The sequence below is a fragment of the Mastigoproctus giganteus genome, chromosome 8 (assembly GCF_048544385.1).
Source record: "Mastigoproctus giganteus isolate SK-2022 chromosome 8, ASM4854438v1, whole genome shotgun sequence".
In the NCBI taxonomy this organism is placed as follows: domain Eukaryota; kingdom Metazoa; phylum Arthropoda; class Arachnida; order Uropygi; family Thelyphonidae; genus Mastigoproctus; species Mastigoproctus giganteus.
The window spans coordinates 152,087,052-152,107,630 of record NC_143582.1 but is presented as its reverse complement, the minus strand read 5'-3'; the positions used below and the strand labels follow the sequence as shown (position 1 = coordinate 152,107,630).

Genomic DNA, 20,579 nt, shown 5'->3' with positions numbered 1-20,579 from the left:
TTTGTCATTCAATGTCGGAAGACACATCAGTTTGAGTTGGGACAGATTGCAAATATGGACGAAGTCCCCCTTCAATTTGATGTCCCAAGTAACAGAAGTGTTGATAAGAAGGGGGTGAAAACTGTAACTGTGAAGACAAGTGGACATGAAAAGAGCCATTTTATACAGTTGTTCTAGCTTGTTGTGCTAACGGAACCAAGCTGCCTCCTATGCTGATTTTCAAACGCAAAACAATGCCAAAAGAAGACATTCCTTGAGGAGTGATTGTCCACGTTCATGACAAGGGTTGGATGGATCAGGATGGGATGAAGATCTGGTTTGAGAAAATTTGGAGCAGAAGACCAGGTGGGCTCTAATGCAAACCTGCTCTATTGGTGCTTGATCAGTTCAGGGCACACATAACAAAAAACACAAAGAAGATTGCTGCAGAGCAAAAAACAAAACTTGCCATCATACCTGGAGGCTTGACATCCCAGCTCCAACCACTTTATGTCAGCATTAACAAACCCTTCAAAGCTGCCCTGAGAGACGAATGGAACCAATGGATGAAGTCTTCTGGGGACAATTTGACACCAGCAGGAAGAGTGAAGAAACCAACTACAGGAGAAGTTTGTACCTGGGTGAAAAGAACCTGGGATAATATCAAGATTGAGATCGTTGTCAAGTCATTTAAGAAGTGTGGCACTTCAAATGCCATAGATGGAACTGAGGATGAGGCAATATATGAAGACAGTGATTCGTCATCAGACACAGATGAGGACAAGCTAATGGATGGGAGTTTTGACAGTGATGAGGAGTTGTATGAATTTTATGATGAATAAAACTTGAGTTCAATAACTTTATGTAATACATTTTTTTTTTTTTTTTCAAATTTCGGGCCTCAAAATTAAGGTGCTCTTATAAATGGGAGCATCTTATACATGGGGAAATATGGCAGTTCTGCTTTCATTTTGAAGGTTGTTCCAATGCAGTATTAATAAATTAGGTCTGTATATGTACAGACCTAATTGTATTTATAAATAATAGGAGCTGTTTTTTATATTTATAATAGTTTCAAAAATCAGCACAGGAGGACAAAACCTTTCAATAAGATTTAAGACAATGTGGGTTTAGATAAGCTGAAATTTGAAGGAAAAAAAAAAAAAAAAAACACTCTGGAATATAGATCCACAAGGTGATAAGAAACTGAAAATAAATAATAAATCTACTAGGGGGCTTTGCCTCCTGCTCACTTCTATTGATAAAATAAAATGAAATACAGAAGCTTTTGACTCCATGTTTGTCTCTTCCTCAGCTATGAATACATAAATATGTTACTATATCTATATAATATCAGTGTATATACACCATAGACAACTCTTAAAGAAAAACTACGATTGTAGTGAAAAAAGCATCATTTCATGTGTATCTTATACTGTGCTCATCTTCCACGAGTTACCATGTATTGTACTACCTCAAATAAGTAATGCTTCACTAATAGAGAAGACTACTATCACTTATTCTCGGTGGACACCACCATCCAGATGGCACTGTTTCAAAGCTAGTTGACTTTTCATCGGTGGGTGCCTTTCACACTACAATCGTAGTTTATCTTTAAGAGTTGCCTATGGTATATCTACACCGATATTATATAGATATAGAATCTTAAATTCTTAAAATATTATGCCTTGTTGCATTTAGTTTATTTAAATCAATACGCTACATATGGAAATAAAGATTGGTACCACGTGGTTGTATTAGATAAACATAACGCATGACCATACTTAAAGAGAAGCTTGTTTTATCACAGTAAAACAAGCTTCTGTTACGTATTTTAGTATTTGTTACATATTACAAGTAACTCACATCTCTCTTCTCCCATTGGCTGAATAAATATCATTAGGAGGAAAATTATTTTAATGTATAGAAAGATATAAATGTATAGGATACTGCTGCCTTGGGTCTGGGTGAAAATTTTTTTTCTTTTTTTTTGTAATTTTATTATTTTGTTTACATTTTTTTTCTTTTAAATCAAATAAAGGGGATACTATTTCTAGTTCTGTGAAATAATACTCACACTGTTCATTTATCTCTCTTTACTGCAGGGAGGAACAATGTTATCTCTCCTGGGACAGAGCTTCAGTTTAGGCTCTTAGAAATGACCACATTAATAATGAGCCAACACAAACTTATCATTTTTAATCGAATAACATCAGCCAGTAGGTGAATCTGTTATTCATTAAAAAGAAAGGTCTGTCCTGCTGTTACCTTCACATGCAGTACTGCACAAATTAAAATTTTCAGAAATGGTATTTCTTTTAAGGCAAAGAGAGTGGGACACACCAATTGATGACCAGTCATATTTAGTGAAATCCTTTCCTCGTCACCACCTACAAGTAAACCACTGAGTGTAGCAAAACCATAGAAGTTGTTGGGGACAATACAAATTGAATACTCTAGAAACTTGTAAAATACAATCAGTATATTCTTCAAAAGCTAAGAAAGTAAATGAAAACTTACCAACACCAAAATCTCCAACTACTAGTACTTTAAACAAAAATTCTTTAAACTCATGTGCACCAGAATCAGATAAACTGCCAGAAGCATCAAGAGGTGCAACAGCTGTCATTCTTGATTTATAAAATCAGCCAATGTAAACTGAAAAGAAAATAACCAAGTAAACAAATTATGAAACAGAACTATAATAAAGAATATTATTATTTCATTCTTCATGTTGAGTGAATACAAGAAAGGGCTCTCTGTGAGAGTATAGTGCAGAGCCTTCTAAAGTGTGTTGTGCTGTCCCAAAGGGAGCTGCCAAATTTTGACATCATATCAGCGTTGTTTTCATTCTAATTTCCTTTCACTGCATATACATACATTGCTGTAACTGGTTGGTAAAAATACAATTATTGAGTAATACATTAATTTACATTTACAAATCAGGTCGCTTTCGCTCCCTTCTGTCTCGTGTCAAATGAACCTGAATTATGTTTTTATATTTAAAATTTTTTTTAGTGGGGGGAAACCCCCACACCCCATTCTTCAGCATTTTGGATTTTGTTTTCCATTAATACAAAGAGATTTTTAGCTGCCTTCAATCGTGATGTTACGTCAACACCAACCTTGGATAATGTTTGACCTTGACTTTTGTTTATTGTCATACTAAAAGCCAATTTCACAGGAAAATGTTTGTTGAAAAATGAAGTTATATTCCCCTTCATTTGAATACATATGAATCCGTAGAATATATGCTTTCGATCCAGCTCTGTCACCTGTGACATGTTCACAAACCAAGCATTTCTTTCCTATTTCCACTACATGTAGTCTTGTAATATGAAAGTAGTCTTTTGTATCTTTCCTTTCTTAATTGTGAAGCCTTTAACTTATTATTTTCGTATTTTTCAATAATCGCTTGGCTGACCAGGCTAGCCAGATGGGTAAAGTCCCTGCCTGGCAACCCAAAGGTCACGGGTTCGAATCCCACCTCAGGCTTGGAGCAGAGTAAAATGCAAAAACTTAGAGGTGCATTATGGCCACAGAAGCCGATGTGCCAACAACTAACAAAAAAAAAATAAAAATAAAATAATAATCACTTTGTTTTCTTCAATATCAGGATTTTAAGTGCTGCTTCATACTCAAGACGTTTTTCTTTTCCTCTCATCCTTTCTGATATGATCTTTCTCTTTTCTATTACTGCCATTATTAACAACATTGCTAATAGCTGAAGAAGCTTTTGAAAAAATTGTTGCCTCGAGACATGCAGAATTCTAAAAATTAAAAGCACTATAAAATAAAAACTTCTATGTATAAAATATTCAGTTAGAAAAATTTAAAGACTATAAAAAATTAAGAGTTCGTAAAAGCATCGAGACAGACCTACCAACTTTGTTGTAGTATGGCGCAATAGCTGATAGCCCCGCCTTGTGGAAAGCAAAAAGTGTGCATGTGAAAAGCAAAATATTCTTTTATATATAGAAGATTATTTCACATGCTTTATGGTAGCCTTCACATGCTACTTGGCAGCCAGTAGCTCTGGGCATGTTCTTTCTCTTTTAAAATTGAATAACTCAAGTAATCAATTTCAGATGCGATTGGTTAAGCTTGTACTTAATACCACACATTGTCCCTCTCCGTACTTTTGTTTACATATTTCAGCCTGAAACAAAGGAAGTTGTATACCATTGCATTTAACTTCAACTTAAAAGATAAGGAACAAAATGGGTGGGGTGTCAAATAATTGTGCAATTTTGGCTGAGGTGTTGAATTTTTTTTGGCATGTACATGGCATATTGGCATCAAACACATTTGAAAGCACTGCCGTAATGGTTTGCCACTTGTCAGCCATTTGGAGATGTCTAGGTTTGAATACCACTGGAAACTAGCAAAATGATTATAAGCCATTTAATTGGGGGCTGCAGTTAGCCAATTTTAGTTGGAGAGAGTAAGGTTTTCACTAGTAATGGGCAAAATCAATTGATATTCTATAATCAAAATAATCAGTTATTAGCTCTCAATAATTATGCCCACCTTGTTTTCACCTGGACAACATGCATATCAGCCCAGGAACACAAACTTGCACATGCAACACATACAATTCAATATGGCCTTGAATGCTAATATGCTATATAAATAATAATATTAACAACTACACACATAATGCACCGTTACAATATGGTCTAAGATGCTGATGATAAAACCATCCATCAGCATCTTATCCAACAACAGCATGAAAAGAATTACATTAATTTAAAACTTTGACAACATACTTGTTATTTTCGTTTTTAGGAGCATTAGCAACTAAGGCCACATTGCTCTGGGATATGCGGTGGTCATTCCCTAACCTTTCCGCATCGTCCGTATTTGGTGGTGACGGGTTCGAACCCCGGTCTAATCAAGAAGCGTGTGCTACGCACTACTGCTCCTTCCCACCTGGCTACGGAGGCGCCTTGACAACATACCTTCTTGCAGCAGGGACTACATTCCTACAGTGAAGTGAGAGTCTAAACCAATGCAACATGGTTCTGTTCAGTTTCTTGCAGCAGAGGGTCTCTCCAGCAAAAATTTACTGGCAAATGGAAAAGGTATGTGCTGACAAATGTATGAACACAAAAATCATTATCACAAAGGAAGAAAAATTGCAGAGGAAGATTCTCAGAATAAGATAACACAGTAATTGCAGAAGCAAATGTTGTCTTGGCATACAAGTGAACATCAGTTTTATGATGCAGCCAGGGAACTAGATATTTATGTTTTTAGAGGACTGAAAAATGATCTGATGAATGATGAAAAATAAGTGAAAGGAGAGTTCTCAAATAATGCTGCCAACAGGAAACCACAAGACTCATGAACAGGGTATAAAAATAATTTGGATACAGATGGAGTAAGTACATAAACTCTGGTTAAGATTTTTATTTTTTTGAAAAATAAAGTAAGTTATTAATAAAAAAACAAAAAACAAACAAACAGCATTTCACCACAGATGAGGAAGTTCATCAGGTGGTGCGATGTTGCTTACTGCATGTGGGCACGGACTATAATTCTACTTTCATTTGACTAATTCTCATATAATACTGTTATCCTATCCTTCATGCTAAGTGAATGCAAAGGGGAAAAAAAAAAAAAAAAAAGGGGATTATAATCACAATCATTATATTAAAAGGGTAAACTGCAGCCATTATCAATCCATTGCAGGATGGAAGCCTCCTCAACAATTCAAGATGAAGGAAATGGACCATAATCTGCCATGCTGGTCCAATGCAGGTTAGAAGATTGATAGTATTTATTAGCAGTCAAGGGGGGATTGAACCCCAGTCTACTCAAAGAGCACATGCTGCTGAACTCTCGCTCATGACCACTTAGCTACGGAGGCCCCTATCATTATATTACTTTACATTAAATTTGATCTTCCTTGACCTGTCTTAGTTTTATACTTGTGTAGTGACTTTTCAAGTATATAGTTATTTATAATGGTTTTCCAAGGGTTGTGTTCATCTTCAAAAGCATGCTCTTCAGTGTTCTTATAAATCAAAAGAAACTTATTAGCATGGGACTTCATTTTCTTTAGGTATTATTTTTTTCTTCATTTTCTTTTGGGTATTATCTGAAAATATAATTTTCAGATAATACCCAAAGGAAGGTTGCTGCAAAAAATTAAAGAGAAAAAATTAATGAAGAATGAAGAAAAGTAACTATGGTGAGTTTAGAGTGCGACCATAAGAGGCTGCACATATTATAACTTTGAATTTTTCAAACTGTGAATAATTCCCTTCTGCAACACTGAAATTGTACTACAGTACATATATTCAGTATTGTATTTATTTTTATTATTCTGACCTTGACTGCCGCGACTTTTTTTGGGATCTATATTAATCTAATATTGTTTAATGTAATTGCTTAAATACTGCTCTTTTTTATGGATCTTTTGTACAGCTGAAATTTTCCAGATATCAGCATATTATATATCAGTATTTACTGTATATTTATTGATTAAATGTATTTAGAGAAATTACATTTAGTATCTATCTAGCAGTCTTATTAAAACTGTTAATTTCATCTATAATAATGGTGGGGAGCCAAATTTTAAAAATACAGTATTCTGTTTATCTTTATTCTTTTGTTTCTGGATACACAGATCAGAAAAACAAGAGTTATTCTTTCACTTCCAATTCTTCCATAAATTAAAGAAAAAATAAATAAATTTTCATGTAACCATATATATGATTATTATCACAGTTTATCAACTTACAAAAATAGAACAAAGCCCTTTATCAAAGAAAGTTTATAAATCACACAGAACAATAAATCATTTGACTATAGTTGCTGCTAAGGAAGACAAACTAGAACTTTAATCAAAAATGAACATCTATCTTTTTTGATCAACTTGAACCAGGCACTAGTTTTTTTCATAATTTTTTATTTTAATTTGTCATTTGGTTTCTTTAATAAACCTTATTTTTAAAATTGATTAAGTTTATATGTCAATCCTGCTCATTATAATTTGTTTTTAAAGATTAGTCACTCATCATAGCTGCATCGCACTGCTTAAATATGCTGACTGAAATATTCCCCATGCTCTTCATTCATGTCACCCAAATTTTCATTCGTGTCATCCAAAAAAGTTCACGTGCCTGTGCAAATAATGTGGATATAGAGAGAGATATTCCATAACTGTCTTAAGACCATTCAATCAAATTTTTAACAAAAGCTCTTTGTAGTCTCCACTCTTATTGTTACTTAGAAATTCATGCATTACAATCCTAAATGCCTGCCAGATTTTTTTTTTTGCAGCAGTAGTCTGTCTAATGAATATGTGACTTTTCTGTTTACACTTTGCATTAATCTAGCAGGGTCAAAAATCCACTCTAGAACATAAAAGTATATATTTCATATATTAAAAAAAAAAAAAAAAAGTAATGGGAAGGGGGAAAGAAAGAAAAGAAAAAAAAAAAGTATGCTCCAACTGAACCTTTCAAGGAAATTCCAAAGAACACATCAATAGCCATAAACTCAAAATTTAAGTTCTGCAACTATGGGTAGACCCATGTTAAGAGAACCCATCAGCATTTACAGACCACCACTAAACTTAGTAACTTTTTATAAACAGATTTAGCTATGCATCTTGCAGTAGAATGGATCAATTGCATCAGTGACTCACTCTTTCTCAGTGATATGTGTCACTTCCAGGGGTAAAGAAGGCATAAAACCATAGGGATTTCTTTAGATAGTGAAACACTACATTTTATCTAAAGAAATCAAAGTTGTTTATAATTTAGCATGACTACATAGATCAGATGAGTTGACAACCACCTTGTTTCAACCTAAGTTGACACACACACAGAGAGAGAGAGAGAGAGAGAGAGAGAGAGAGAGAGGGGTACAGCATTTTCTCACACAAATGGCTTAATGTAATTACTAAGCCCTGCTTCCATTCATTGCTCTCACAGTATGTTTTCTATTTCAATATAACAAAAACTTAAAAATATTATTATTATTATTAGCCATATGGTGCAAGGAAGCCTGAGGCTTGTGCTGCACCACCAAAAAAAAAAATTCCCGAGTTACCCTGAGAGAGAGAGAGAGAGAGAGAAGTAAAAAGGAATCACCAAGAAAGAGAAAAATGATGATATCCAGCTCAGGACCCTGGGGTTAAATATGTATCAATATATATTTAAAAAAGTAAATATTAACGTGTTAAGTTATCACTTGTAATTTTTGATTAAAAAAAAAAAAAAAAATTGTGATTTAGCTGCCTCTTTCAAATTTTGTTAATTTTATTAGCAACAAAATCGATGTTCTCCTTGAGCATTTCCTCTCATAATATTTTGCCTAACACTACTCTTCAATGTTTTTCCATGTTTATTTGGAGAAACAGACTTTTCAGACTGTGTGATGGTGATGGCAAACTTAATGCATAATGCATTGCCATTCACATTAAAAGAGAAAGATGCTTTGATTGCTGTGTAATGTTACCTTTAGAATAAAACAAAATAATTAAAAAGATATAAAATAAAATTAATAGGAAAAATGACTAACAGATCCGGATTTATATAACATTACATGCCATTAATATCACTAAATTTTTTTTACATTGGAGTGCTATATCTTTGGTATCAACTTAGGATGAGGCAGAGTGGAATCATTCAAGCCCTATAGAAATTATTTATAGTTTTCGCTTCTGTAATTGAACAAATGCCTCACTTTCATAGGCCTGTATTCATATGAATAGATATTTATTACAAATCTAAAGTAAAATCCACACTTCCCCATTAAGCTTTTGATGAACAGCTGTCACTGTGCCAGATGTCAACTCTTCATAGAAACCATCCACATCTGAACAGTAGCATAGAATCAGAAACTACATAAAATGCAGAGTTGACTTTTCTTGGATATGTCCTCATATATGACACATTAAATTCAAGTGAGTTACTAAGCCACTACACAAAAAATATAAATTGGATGAATTATTAAAACCCTGTGGTTTCAGTTAATCCACATCACGCAGACCTTAATCCGACAGAATTCATATAGGACCAAACAATATGCCGCTACTAATAATTTTACCTCTAAGTAGGATAATACCAAATAATTATATATTAGGAAACTTTTGAAAGCTGAAAGTGATATATGAATAAAATGTTGCGAGGATGTTACACACATTGAAAATAAATACGTGACCAGTCAGTCACCTAGTTATTAATGAGAACATTGAAATTTTCCTCATACACTTTAGTGAAAATGATTTGTTTGATAAATCAGTCATATGATAAATATACCTATTGTAAAAAATATAAAAAAAAAATATTTTTAAAACTTAATGCTTTCTTCGATGTTTAATTTTTAAAATCTGCATCTTGAAGAGATACCTTATGAACAGGTTATGGAAAACTGAAACTTAATATGTTTGCTGCCATTTATATTTGCAAGGATCCTTGGGGTGCTTCTGTGGGGCGTGGAACAAGTTGGCATTGCTTTCTAGTAAATGAATTTCATCTGTGAAGAATCTTCACTCCAAGTAATGCTAGCATCGGTTGTTTGTAGCATTTTAACATCAACGGATGTATTTGAATGAGGTTCAGAATATGCATCACTTGACTATATATATAATCTTTATTGTATACAAACATGGTATATACAATAGACCCTTCACAGCAGCAATGCCAGGGGTTTTACATTGGATGGTGGACAATAATAGCCTTGGGGATACGGGGCCCACATCGAAGTTCGGGCTCATCCCCCAGAGCCAACAATAAAATAGAATCAGTGTCAGATTATTTACAGGATATTATGCTTTTCACAATATTTACAATGAAATAATAAAGATATTCAGATTTACATTATGTTATATTGATATTTATATTCTTAAGATATTCTTGACTTTATTTACAACATATTCATAAAGACATCGTGCTTTGAACATTATTTACAATATATTGGGCATTATTATGCTGCCCTTATCAATGTGCACTTTGCCTGGCCAAGGTCAGGCTCTTAAGGATCTGTTTTCGGTACCTCCGATCCTTCACAAACCTACAGAGGTCACCGCCAATTGAAAGGACTGTGGGGAGCATCTCCCTGGGGAGAAAGCGGTCACTGAGTGCTAGTCTGTTATAGTGAGCTGTGAGCGTGGGAACTGACCTCAGTCCGGGTAGAGGGATCCTCCAGCCACACAGTTCCCAGATGCTTGGCTCCGAGACCATTCCGGTTGTCATCTTTGACAGTGAGAACAAGGTGTTTTTCAAATACAAGATCTGGAAGTCGGGCAAAGTGAAGTGACATTGCTATCGCAGTTGTCCTTTGCTGGGGTGGACGACAATGTTTTTGCATGATCCAACGAAGGAGCCAGTATTCGGCGGAGTACACGCGCTTGATGCTGGTAGGGGCCGCGGACCCCCAAATTTCCGAGGCATACAGTACGACTGGAATAGAATTCTATTCCAGTATCAGATGACATATTATAGAGCTGATTCAATTTCGTCAGCTTCAACATATTGTCCACCCCTGCTCCTTTCAGTCCCGATGTCCCAGGCTGTTATAATGATTTATTATAATAATAAATTATATATTATAATTTATTATAATCACTTATAGTGAATCACTGTTAGAGTGTAAATACAAATACTACTATACCCACAAATTAAGCAAATCCCCTGTGTTCTCAATGTATCACTAGATATGAGAAGTAATACCCTTCCCTTGAATAACAATAGGCACAATTCTAGTCACATGGAATTGTTCCTATTGCATTTTCCTTTGCACAGATCTATGCCAAGAATATATATATATATATATATATTTTTTTTTTTTGTAGCGCTTCTTCACTGGAATGAATCCATTTGTGGCTTCCAAGATAGTTCCCTTGAATGCTTCTCATAATGAACCCTATCCAATAGTGCAGCTCTCTCTCCAGTTAATAGTGCTCAAAAATATCTATCCACTATATTGTTTTCTCATTGTAAAACTAAAGCCAACACCCCCCCACCACCCTTCTATCATAAAAATTTCTTTGGACACTACCTATTTTAAGACACTGAAGCCACCATCCATTATTGGTTTGTCAGCTGTCAAATTTTTCATGCAGTTTGGATCCTTGGTGAGAACTAGGTTGAGGATTAATAACAAGAGTCCTTATACTTTTTCTGACTTGTTGGAATAAATAATAATCAAGATAGTTAAAAAAAAAAAAAAACTGTTTACACACAATATATTGCTACTCCATGTACTCTTCCCTTTATTACAACAAGTCATCTCAAGCTACAAGGCTCAGCAAGCATCTGAACTGATTCTTGCATAGGAAGCATCACTCCCCTGCCACATTAGCATTACTAGTGGCATATGATGCAAGAAAGGAAGCTTACACAGCATCGGCAAAAAAAACCCCTTCCCATTTCACCTATCTATTCATTCCAAAAGTCTGTCCAGTTCTACCTTGAATTTATTTCAGCTATCAACTTCCACAACAACAGATGGAATCAACCACATGCTGGCTAAAGGCAAATTTCGGCACATCTATTCTTCAATTTGAATTTATGCCTCCTCAAATGTGTGTAATCTGAGCAAGTGGAAGAATCCCATCAGTACTGAGCTTGCTCAAACCATTCAAAACCTTATATAACTCAATCAGATCACCTTGCAGGTGCCTAGTCTCCAGACACTGCAATTGTCTGCAGGTGCCTAGTCTCCAGACACTGTTGCCCTTCTCTGTACTCACTCCAGCAGCTCTACATCCTAAAATGAGGCCTCTGGACCTGTATGCAACACTCAAGGTGTGGCCTGACCATTGCCTTCTACACAGGAATAATCACCTACTTATCCCTGCTAGCAAAATTCCTGTATATCATTGACAAGACCCCATGACCTGCTCTGGCACTCTGTGTGCACTGCTCAGAAAACTTCATATCTGACTGTACAATTACCATAGGTTGTTTTCATCCTCCACTACCCTGAGTGTAGTCCTGCACAGTTGGTACATTACTCTCAGGTTACTGCTACCCATACGCAGGGAGCACTTTACATTTGTCAATGTTAAACTTCAGTTGTTCCTTCTCAGCTCATTAGTTTGTAGTTTTTGTATGCTGTAAACCTTTATAATGACCCTCCACATGTTTGCATTTTATTGTTAATTTAAAATATATCTAGAATTCTAGATTTTTATAAACTACTCAAGCAAAGTGCCTATTCCACATCTTCTAAATCTGAAACCTCCAACTGTTCAAGGCTTAGACCTAAATGGACGTCAGTTGAACTATTAAGACACATGGCAGAGAAGAATAGTGAATGGAATGCATATAAACTATCAGTGATACATAAGCCTATGGTAGATATAAATTAGTCTATAATCAAGTCACAAATCTGCCTTAGGCAAGATAAGGCAGATTATAGAAGTCACTGGCAAAGAAAGGTTAGGGTAGCTAAGAAAAAGAACAGGTGCATGTATACTTACGTGTACACCAATGCTAGGAGTTTAGTAAATAAATTGGATGAATTTGAGGTATTGCTCAAAACATCAAAGGCAGATATTGTGGGGATTTCAGAGATGTGGTGTCACACAGATATAAGGAATGCAGAACTGGAATTTGGTGAGTACAATATCTACAGAAAGGATAGATAGGGTAGGAAGGGAGGAGGGGTTATGCTATTAGTTAAGAAATACATAAAATCCAAGGAAGTGAAGCCAGTCGACATTGCTGGACAGTGCAGTGTCGAGTCAGTTTGGTGTGACATAAGTATTGGGAGATCAAAATTGAGAGTAGGAGTGGGCTATAGGCCTAATGACTCTGATGAGTATAATAAGAAACTGTACGGGAAAATAGAGTGGGCCAGTAAATCAGAGAGTCTTATAATGGGGGATTTTTATTTCCCAGATATTGACTGGAATTTGGGGGCTGGTCACACACACACACTAGCAAGGCTTTTTGTGGATTTATTGGATGATTGTTTTCTACATCAGCATGTTCGGGAGGCAACTAAAGGGAGTAATACTCTTGATTTGATTATCAGTAGAGATTCTTCATGCATTAAGAATCTGCAGGTAAATGAACCACTAGGTGGCAGTGATCACAGTGTGCTGAAGTGGGATTTACTCAAAGAGGTAACTACCATTAGGGGTAAAGGAAAGGGTTATTGCTTTCGTAAAGGTGACTACGATGGACTGAGACAGTATTTAAATTCTATACAGTGGTACCAACTGATGATGTTACCAACAGCAAATTCAAAATGGGAAGCATTCAAAGAACTTATCTTGAAAGCTACTAGGCTTTACATACCAACTAAGAAATATTGTTCAAGGTTTAGGCCTAAATGGATGTCAGATGAACTAATGAGACATATGGCAGAGAAGAAAAATGTATGGGATACATACAAATTAACATGTGACACAGAAGCCTATGATAGATACAAGTTGATCTGTAACCAAGTTACAAAGGAGGTTAAGCAGGCAAAGGCAGATTACGAGAAATCTTTGGCAAGGGATGCGAAGAAAAACAGCAAAGAGTTCTTTACTTATGTAAACTCTAGAAGGAAGGGGATGAATCAGATTGGGCCACTTGATATCGATGGGTCAACTGTTGATGATCCTGCTCAGGTAGCTAACAAACTGAATGAATATTTTGCATCGACATTCACACATGAGGAGTTATTCAGCAAGGGGAATGCCAGAGGTGTATTCAACTCTGGCAGTAAGCTAGGGGCGCCTCCGTAGCCAGGTGGGCAGGAGCAGCAGTGCGCAGCACACGCTTCTTGATTAGACCGGGGTTCGAGCCCGTGACCACCAAATACGGAAGATGCAGAAAGGTCAGGGAATGACCACTGCATATCCTCGGAGAAATATGGCCTTAGTTGCTAATGCTCCTAAAAACCAAATAACAAACAACAACACAAACAGTAAGCTAGAGAATCTTGTAATAACTGAGAGTAAAGTGGAGGAGAAATTGTTGAAGATAAATACAAGAAAAGCACCTGGGGTGGATGGGATCTATCCAGTTATATTAAAGGAGGCAGCAAAGGAAGTAAGCAAACCCTTAGCCATAATTATGAGAGCTTCCTTGGACTCAGGGGAAGTACCCATGGACTGGAGATGTGCAAATGTGACCCCAATTCACAAAGGAGGATCAAAGGGCGACACAAGTAATTATAGACCTGTTAGTTTAACTTCTGTTCCCGGAAAATTAATGGAGGCACTGGTTAAAGAAGCACTGCAGGATCATCTAGACAAGACTTCAGTTATAGCTTGGACACAGCATGGTTTTGCTAAGGGGAAGTCTTGCCTGACCAACTTGATTGGATACTATGATGCAGTCACAAAAGAACTGGATGCAGGGAATAACTTTGATATTATATACTTGGATCTTAGAAAGGCTTTTGATACTGTTGCACATGGAAGACTGCTGCACAAATTGGAGCAGTGTGGCACTGGAGGCAAACTGCTGCTATGGATAAAGGGGTGGTTGAGGGGGAGAAGACAAGAGAGTGGTAATCAATGGACACTGCTCATCGTGGACTAATGTTATTAGTGGAGTCCCTCAGGGTTCAGTATTGGGTCCATTATTGTTTTCTGTATTTATAAATGATATTGATGATGGTATATCAAGCTTAATGTCCAAGTTTGCAGACGATACGAAGGTTGGCAGGGTTGTCAAGGACACTACTGACACTATGCTACTGCAACAGAATCTGGAAAGGTTGAGCAGATGGGCTGAGAGGTGGCAAATGAAGTTTAACATTGACAAATGTAAAGTACTATATATGGGAAACAGCAACCCCAGAGCAACGTATCAACTCTGTGGTACTACGCTGACAGTGATTGAGAATGAAAGGGACCTGGGGGTGTTTGTGCAGGCAGATATGAAGTTTTCTGAGCAGTGCAGACGGACTGCAAGAGTAGCTCATGGTGTATTGTCGATGATATATAGGAATTTTTCTAGCAGGGATAAGGAGGTGATTATTCCCTTGTATAAGGCAATGGTCAGGCCACACCTAGAGTACTGTATACAGGTCTGGAGGCCTCATTTCAAGAAGGATGTGGAGATGCTCGAACGAGTACAGAGAAGGGCAACAAGATTAGCGAATGGAACAAAGGGGTGCTCTTACGAAGAAAGGCTTAAGTTTTGCAAATTACAGTGTCTGGAGACTAGGCACCGGTGAGGTGATCTGATAGAGGTGTATAAGGCTTTGAATGGTTTGAGCATGCTCAATGCTGATGGGATTCTTCCTCTTGCTGAGAATAATCACCTGAGAGGGCATAAATTCAAATTGAGAAAAGACAGAGTAGACAAGAGGAAATTTGCCTTTAGCCAGCGGGTGGTTGGTTGGTGGAATAGACTTCCATCCCTTGTCATGGAAGTTGATAGCCTAAATAAGTTTAAGGTTCAGCTGGACAGGTATTTCGAACGAACAGAAGGGTGAAGTGGTTATTTTTTATTTATTTATTTTTTTTTTATTATTTTATTTTATTTTTTTTTTTTGGCTGATGCTGCATAAGCTTGCTTTCTTGCATCAAATGCCTCTACTAATGCTAAAAACACAACAAAGATTTTATGCTTATATTAACAGTAGAAGGAAGGGATTGAATCACATTGGGCCACTTGATGTTTATGGGAAAACTGTTGATGGCCTTTCTCGGTTGCAAACAAACTGAATAGGTATTTTGCATCTAAATTCACATATGAGGAATTCTTTAAGGTAGGGGATGCCAAAAGTTTATCAAACTCTAATGAGAAAGTAAATGGATTTGGGATAACTGAAAGGAAAGTGGAGGGGAAATTGTTGAGGATGGACATAAAAAGGGCACTTGGCACAGATGGAATCTACCAATTATATTAATATTAAGGGAGGCAGCAAAGGAGGTAAGCAAGCCCTTAGCCTGTTCGCACTTCTACATCTCTATGGACGGAGAAATGCGAATATATTACCAATTCATAAAGGGAAGATTAAAAGGCAACATGGATAATTAAAGACCTTTTAGCGTAACATCTGTTCCAGGGAAAATAATGGCACTTGTTAAAGAAGTAATGCAGGACTATTTGGACAGCATGCATTATTACTGCAATCACAGCTTGGATTTGTCAAGGGGTGGTCTTGCTAACTAATCTGATAGGAATCCATTGTTGTTTTCAAAAGTTATCAATGATATTGATGAAGGTATATCAGGCTTAATGTCTAAGTTTGCAGATGATACAAAGGTTGGCAGGGTGGTTAATGACAGTCGTCAGGGTGAGCTACTGCAACAAGATCTAGAAAAATTGGATTGATAGGCTGAGAAATGGCAGCTGAAGTTTAACAATGACAAATGCAAGGTCACTTGCTGAGACTACATACATGAGCAGACATAAATTCAAGTTGAGGAAGGATGGTTGCAGAATAGATGTATGGAAGTCTGCCTTCAGCCAGCAGGTGGTTGATTGTTGGAACAGGCTTCCATCTGTTATTGTGGAAGTGGATGGGTTGAAGGGAGAGAGCATACAAGAGTGAACTTTTTTTGGCTGATGCTATATAAGCTTACTTTCTTGCATCATTTGCCATTACTACTACTATCTCATATAACATTGATAATTATCTTTGTATAATTTGTATGCAACGAATGTTTAGTCATTATGTGTATGCTTAACTGTGTAACAACACAGTTATTTAATGATTGTCTGTATTACATATTATTTATGCCTATTTGTAGTTATATTGACTACTCCCAAAAAATTATAAATTTTTCTTTTCGTACACATTGAATAGGCATTTTACAACTCTTGGCGTAACTGGGAAAATAAAATGCTCTTGATGAAACAGTTGCCAAACCATTTAGTATTTTTATTGTTTCTTGATCCAAATCATAAAAAATTTAAAAAAATATTGACTTTGATTACAGTATATTGTGTTTTTCCTCCTAAACGGCATACTGTATAAGGAACAATTGTTCGATATTTCAGCTACCTGAAATAAAGCTACAAGTACAACACACTAGTTTGTTTATGGTGAGATGCTTGGTAAAACTGGAATAACAAATCATCAACAATCATTCATGCCACCGCTTGTCAAGTTTTATATTTTATATGACCCTTTAACATTCGCGATTGATAAACTTACCTAAACAGAAGTCAATTCAGTTAAAAGTAATCACGTAAAACATCAAACACAACACAGCTCCTTCCCATGCATAGAACACAATGTTTTCACGCATCTTGGCTTCGCGCGTTTAGATCATGAGTCACTCCGCACATCGCTACCTGGTGTTGTACTTCTTTCACCTCTAGCATTTAATAATTTTTCAAAAAAAAAGAAAAAAAGTAAACTTTTAAGTGCGTTGCACAGTAGACTGAGTGAATGTTAATGTGCCAAAGTAACTAAGGCTATAAGGCGCAGTATATTGTGTCGGTATATTTTGTATATTCAATGATCGATTTGCCTATTTGTTGGAAGAAAAACCCGAGTTTCCAGAGAAAAAAAAAAAAAAAAAAAAACGAACCCTCCTGAGACCGACTAACTCAGCCACGTTTGTGAAAAAAGCGCATAAAAATTTCTCGCGTCAACTGCATTCGAACCCTGCAACTGCAATTATCCAGCCTGTGTGAGGAGGACGTGCAGAAGATTGGCAATTCACCTGTGAATGTTAATTTTATAGTTGTTAATGGTTCTGGACACTAGGGTAAAAGGCAATCTTTAGAATTAATCTTGGACGAATTGTTTCCACTTGAATTTGGAACAGTTCAATGATGAACAGCATTGTATTATTAATGATAATTTAGTCTGTTTCCAATGACAGAGTACAATTTCTCTAGCTGAATTGCCTGAGGCCATATAACAAACTAAAGGTGGTAATGTGTCTGTGAAGGATTTCCTGGAGAATGCAGTTAAGATGGTATATCAAGATTTTTTCAGGCTTAGACCTATGGCTGTTCTTCATAGTTTTAATTCTTGTTTGAGAGAAAGTACCTTTCCCCTACTATGGACGACTTTGTTGTTAATGATACTCTTAAAGAACCCTCACAGGTTCCTAAGCAATCCAGTCAATTGCATTATTACCTGTAATGGCTATGATCAACGAAAGACTGGTGATTTACAGACTGATATTAGTTATGAATAGGCGGGTTTGTTTTCGGACAAACAGTACTACTTAAAAAAGAATTTCGGCCGAGGATGCCATTTGTAAAGTGATGAGATGTGTTCAGGGCTATGATGGTATATCCTTGGACTCTTTGTGTATTCTAAAGGGGATTTTGATGGCAGTAAAGTACACTAAAAGGAATAAGAGTGGCAAACTGTTCAGGAAAAGCTATTTTTAGGAGCTACTTTAAGGATCTTAAGATTATAGACCTGCATATACTGAACAAACTAGAACTTTGAGAGAGGTTGTACCCAACGATCGGCACTGGAAACCTACGCTTGGAATATGGGTTTGGTCGAATTCCTCCAAATTCATTGATATTGGTCTGCTTAAGTGCAGACACAGCAGAAATAGATTTATGGTTGTGAGGAGGAGGCAAGGGAGGTATTTTGCAACTGTAAAATACTTAGAGTTATACTTAGAAGAGTAGCTATGCTTTACAGAACATGTGCAATACATAAAAATAAAATTAAGTTGTTATTTGCAACGCTTCAGAGTTATTAGAATGGATTGGTGAATTAAAGAATGTTATGTGATCATATTGTTCGAATGCTTATACACTTAAAGTGCCTGTTGTCGACAACACATTCGTTCGTCCTTATGTAATAACTCGACTCCTAGTGCACGGATTTTAATACAATTTCATATTTGGCTCTTTTAAAAAGATTTGGGAAGCAGTCCTCCCAAATTTCAATAAAAATCGGACCAAACATCTCCTGCAATTATTGTTTATTTGTCCATCCGTCTGAATATCACTCGACCCTCAGTGGAGAGATTTTCATGAAATTTCATATTTGTCTTTGGCTTTTTTGGAACCATTGTCAAGCCCTTCCAAATTTCATTGAAATTGGACCACTAAAACTCCGGTAATTATTATTTCTTTTTTTCATACATACCATATAGGCTATCCATATACTACAAGGGGTCCCCGGTATCTGAGTCCTCGCAGTTAGGAGGATTTGAAAATTAAAGAATTAAAGCTTTTTCCCTTTAGAAAATTGACTATTTGAATACTTTTTTTTTTTTTTGAGAACGATCTTCTTTTATAATACAAAATGTCTAATAAAATAATTTTCCCATATTTTAGTTCCTTCATCCATTTTTTAGTATGTACAAGTACAAAATAACCATTACTATATAATATCGGTGTAGATACACCATATCTACTCATCCTTCACAACGAGCTGCCCATGTATTGCACTACCTCGAATAAGAAACGCTTCACTTGCGATAGCAGGGTAGTTGCCCACCCACCGATGAAAAGTCAACTAGCTTTGAAACGTTGTCGTTTGGGTGTGGCGCCCACCGAAAATAAGCAACAATAGTCTTCTCTATTAGTGAAGCGTTACTTATTCGAGGTAGTGCAATACATGGGAAACTCGTTGTGAAGCACAATATGACATACAGATGAAATGATGCTTTTCACACTTCCATCATAGTTTTTCTTTAAGCGTTGTCTATGGTGTATCTATACCGATATTATATAGATATAGAATCTTAAACTCTTAAAATGTTATGCCTAGTTGCATTTAGTTTTATTTAAATAACAAACATTACGAAAATTGGTCCCCGTTTTAAGTGGAATATTCTGGAACCAATTATCCTCGGATAACGAAGATTCCCTGTGTATATTGTAGCACTGGATAATATATATATATCGCCGTGCGCTGATTGCAGGAATGAATGAGCAGAAACGGAATGTTCTCGGTTTGTGCACAAACGTTACACTTTGCTTCTTTTTTTTTTTTTCTTTTATTGGCTACAGATCATGACTTACTACTATTTGCTAACGCACTTTAAATGTAATGCATTGCATATAAAGCGTTCGGGAAGTATGGTCAACCAAGCGTGTGTAATGCAGCTGGCAATGCAGGTATGGAGGTGATTGGTGTATCCAGACGCCTGATATGCCTTTCCAGAGTGTCCCACAAGTGCTCTATGGGATTGACGTCGGGGAGTTTGGAGGCCAATCGAAATGCAATCGATCGCATTGTCATCTTGGAAGACACCATCGCCATTCGGGAAGAAGTGTAACATAGCGGAGTGTACACAGCAAGCAGTTGACGATAGCGGAGACCAGTGATACTTTGTTCCACATACACCAGGGGTCCATATTCCTGCCAGCGAAACATGCTCCACACCATACAACTTCCTCCACCGGCCTGCACTTTTGATACCATGCATGCTGGATCAAGAGCCTCATGTTGTTGACGCCAAATCTGTATACGACCATCCACGGTGTGGAGTAAATAACGTGACTCATCTGACTAGCACACTTTCTTCCAGTCTTCTAACGTCCAACTTGCGTGCTCTTTGCACCAGGCGTGTCTTTACGCCGATGAACCTTGGCTAGGAGAGGATGCCGTAGGGGTCGTCTGCTGGTATAGCCCATACGTGCGACACATGGTCATGCCAGATATTGTTCCGGGTTGGCCCACGTTTTATTGGGTAGTCAACGCTTCAACAGTGCTGCGCCTGTTCGCCTGTACGAGTCGTCGGACCCGGCGCT

The 20,579-nt window shown here is 36.7% G+C and overlaps 1 protein-coding gene across 1 annotated transcript in view; it reads right to left on the bottom strand.

Moving 5' to 3' along the window:
* Positions 1 to 17,127, bottom strand: part of LOC150081924 (ras-related protein Rab-38-like) — a 154,313-nt gene extending 137,186 nt beyond the window's left edge. Inside the window, exons 1-2 of the mRNA XM_090380367.1 lie at positions 17,053 to 17,127; positions 2,500 to 2,637 (exon numbers count right to left, since the gene is read on the bottom strand). Of these exons, the coding sequence (XP_090236493.1) occupies positions 2,500 to 2,608 (109 nt within the window). The 5' untranslated portion in view covers positions 2,609 to 2,637; positions 17,053 to 17,127. The remainder of the gene's footprint in view (positions 1 to 2,499; positions 2,638 to 17,052) is intronic.
* Positions 17,128 to 20,579: the final 3,452 nt, after the last annotated feature.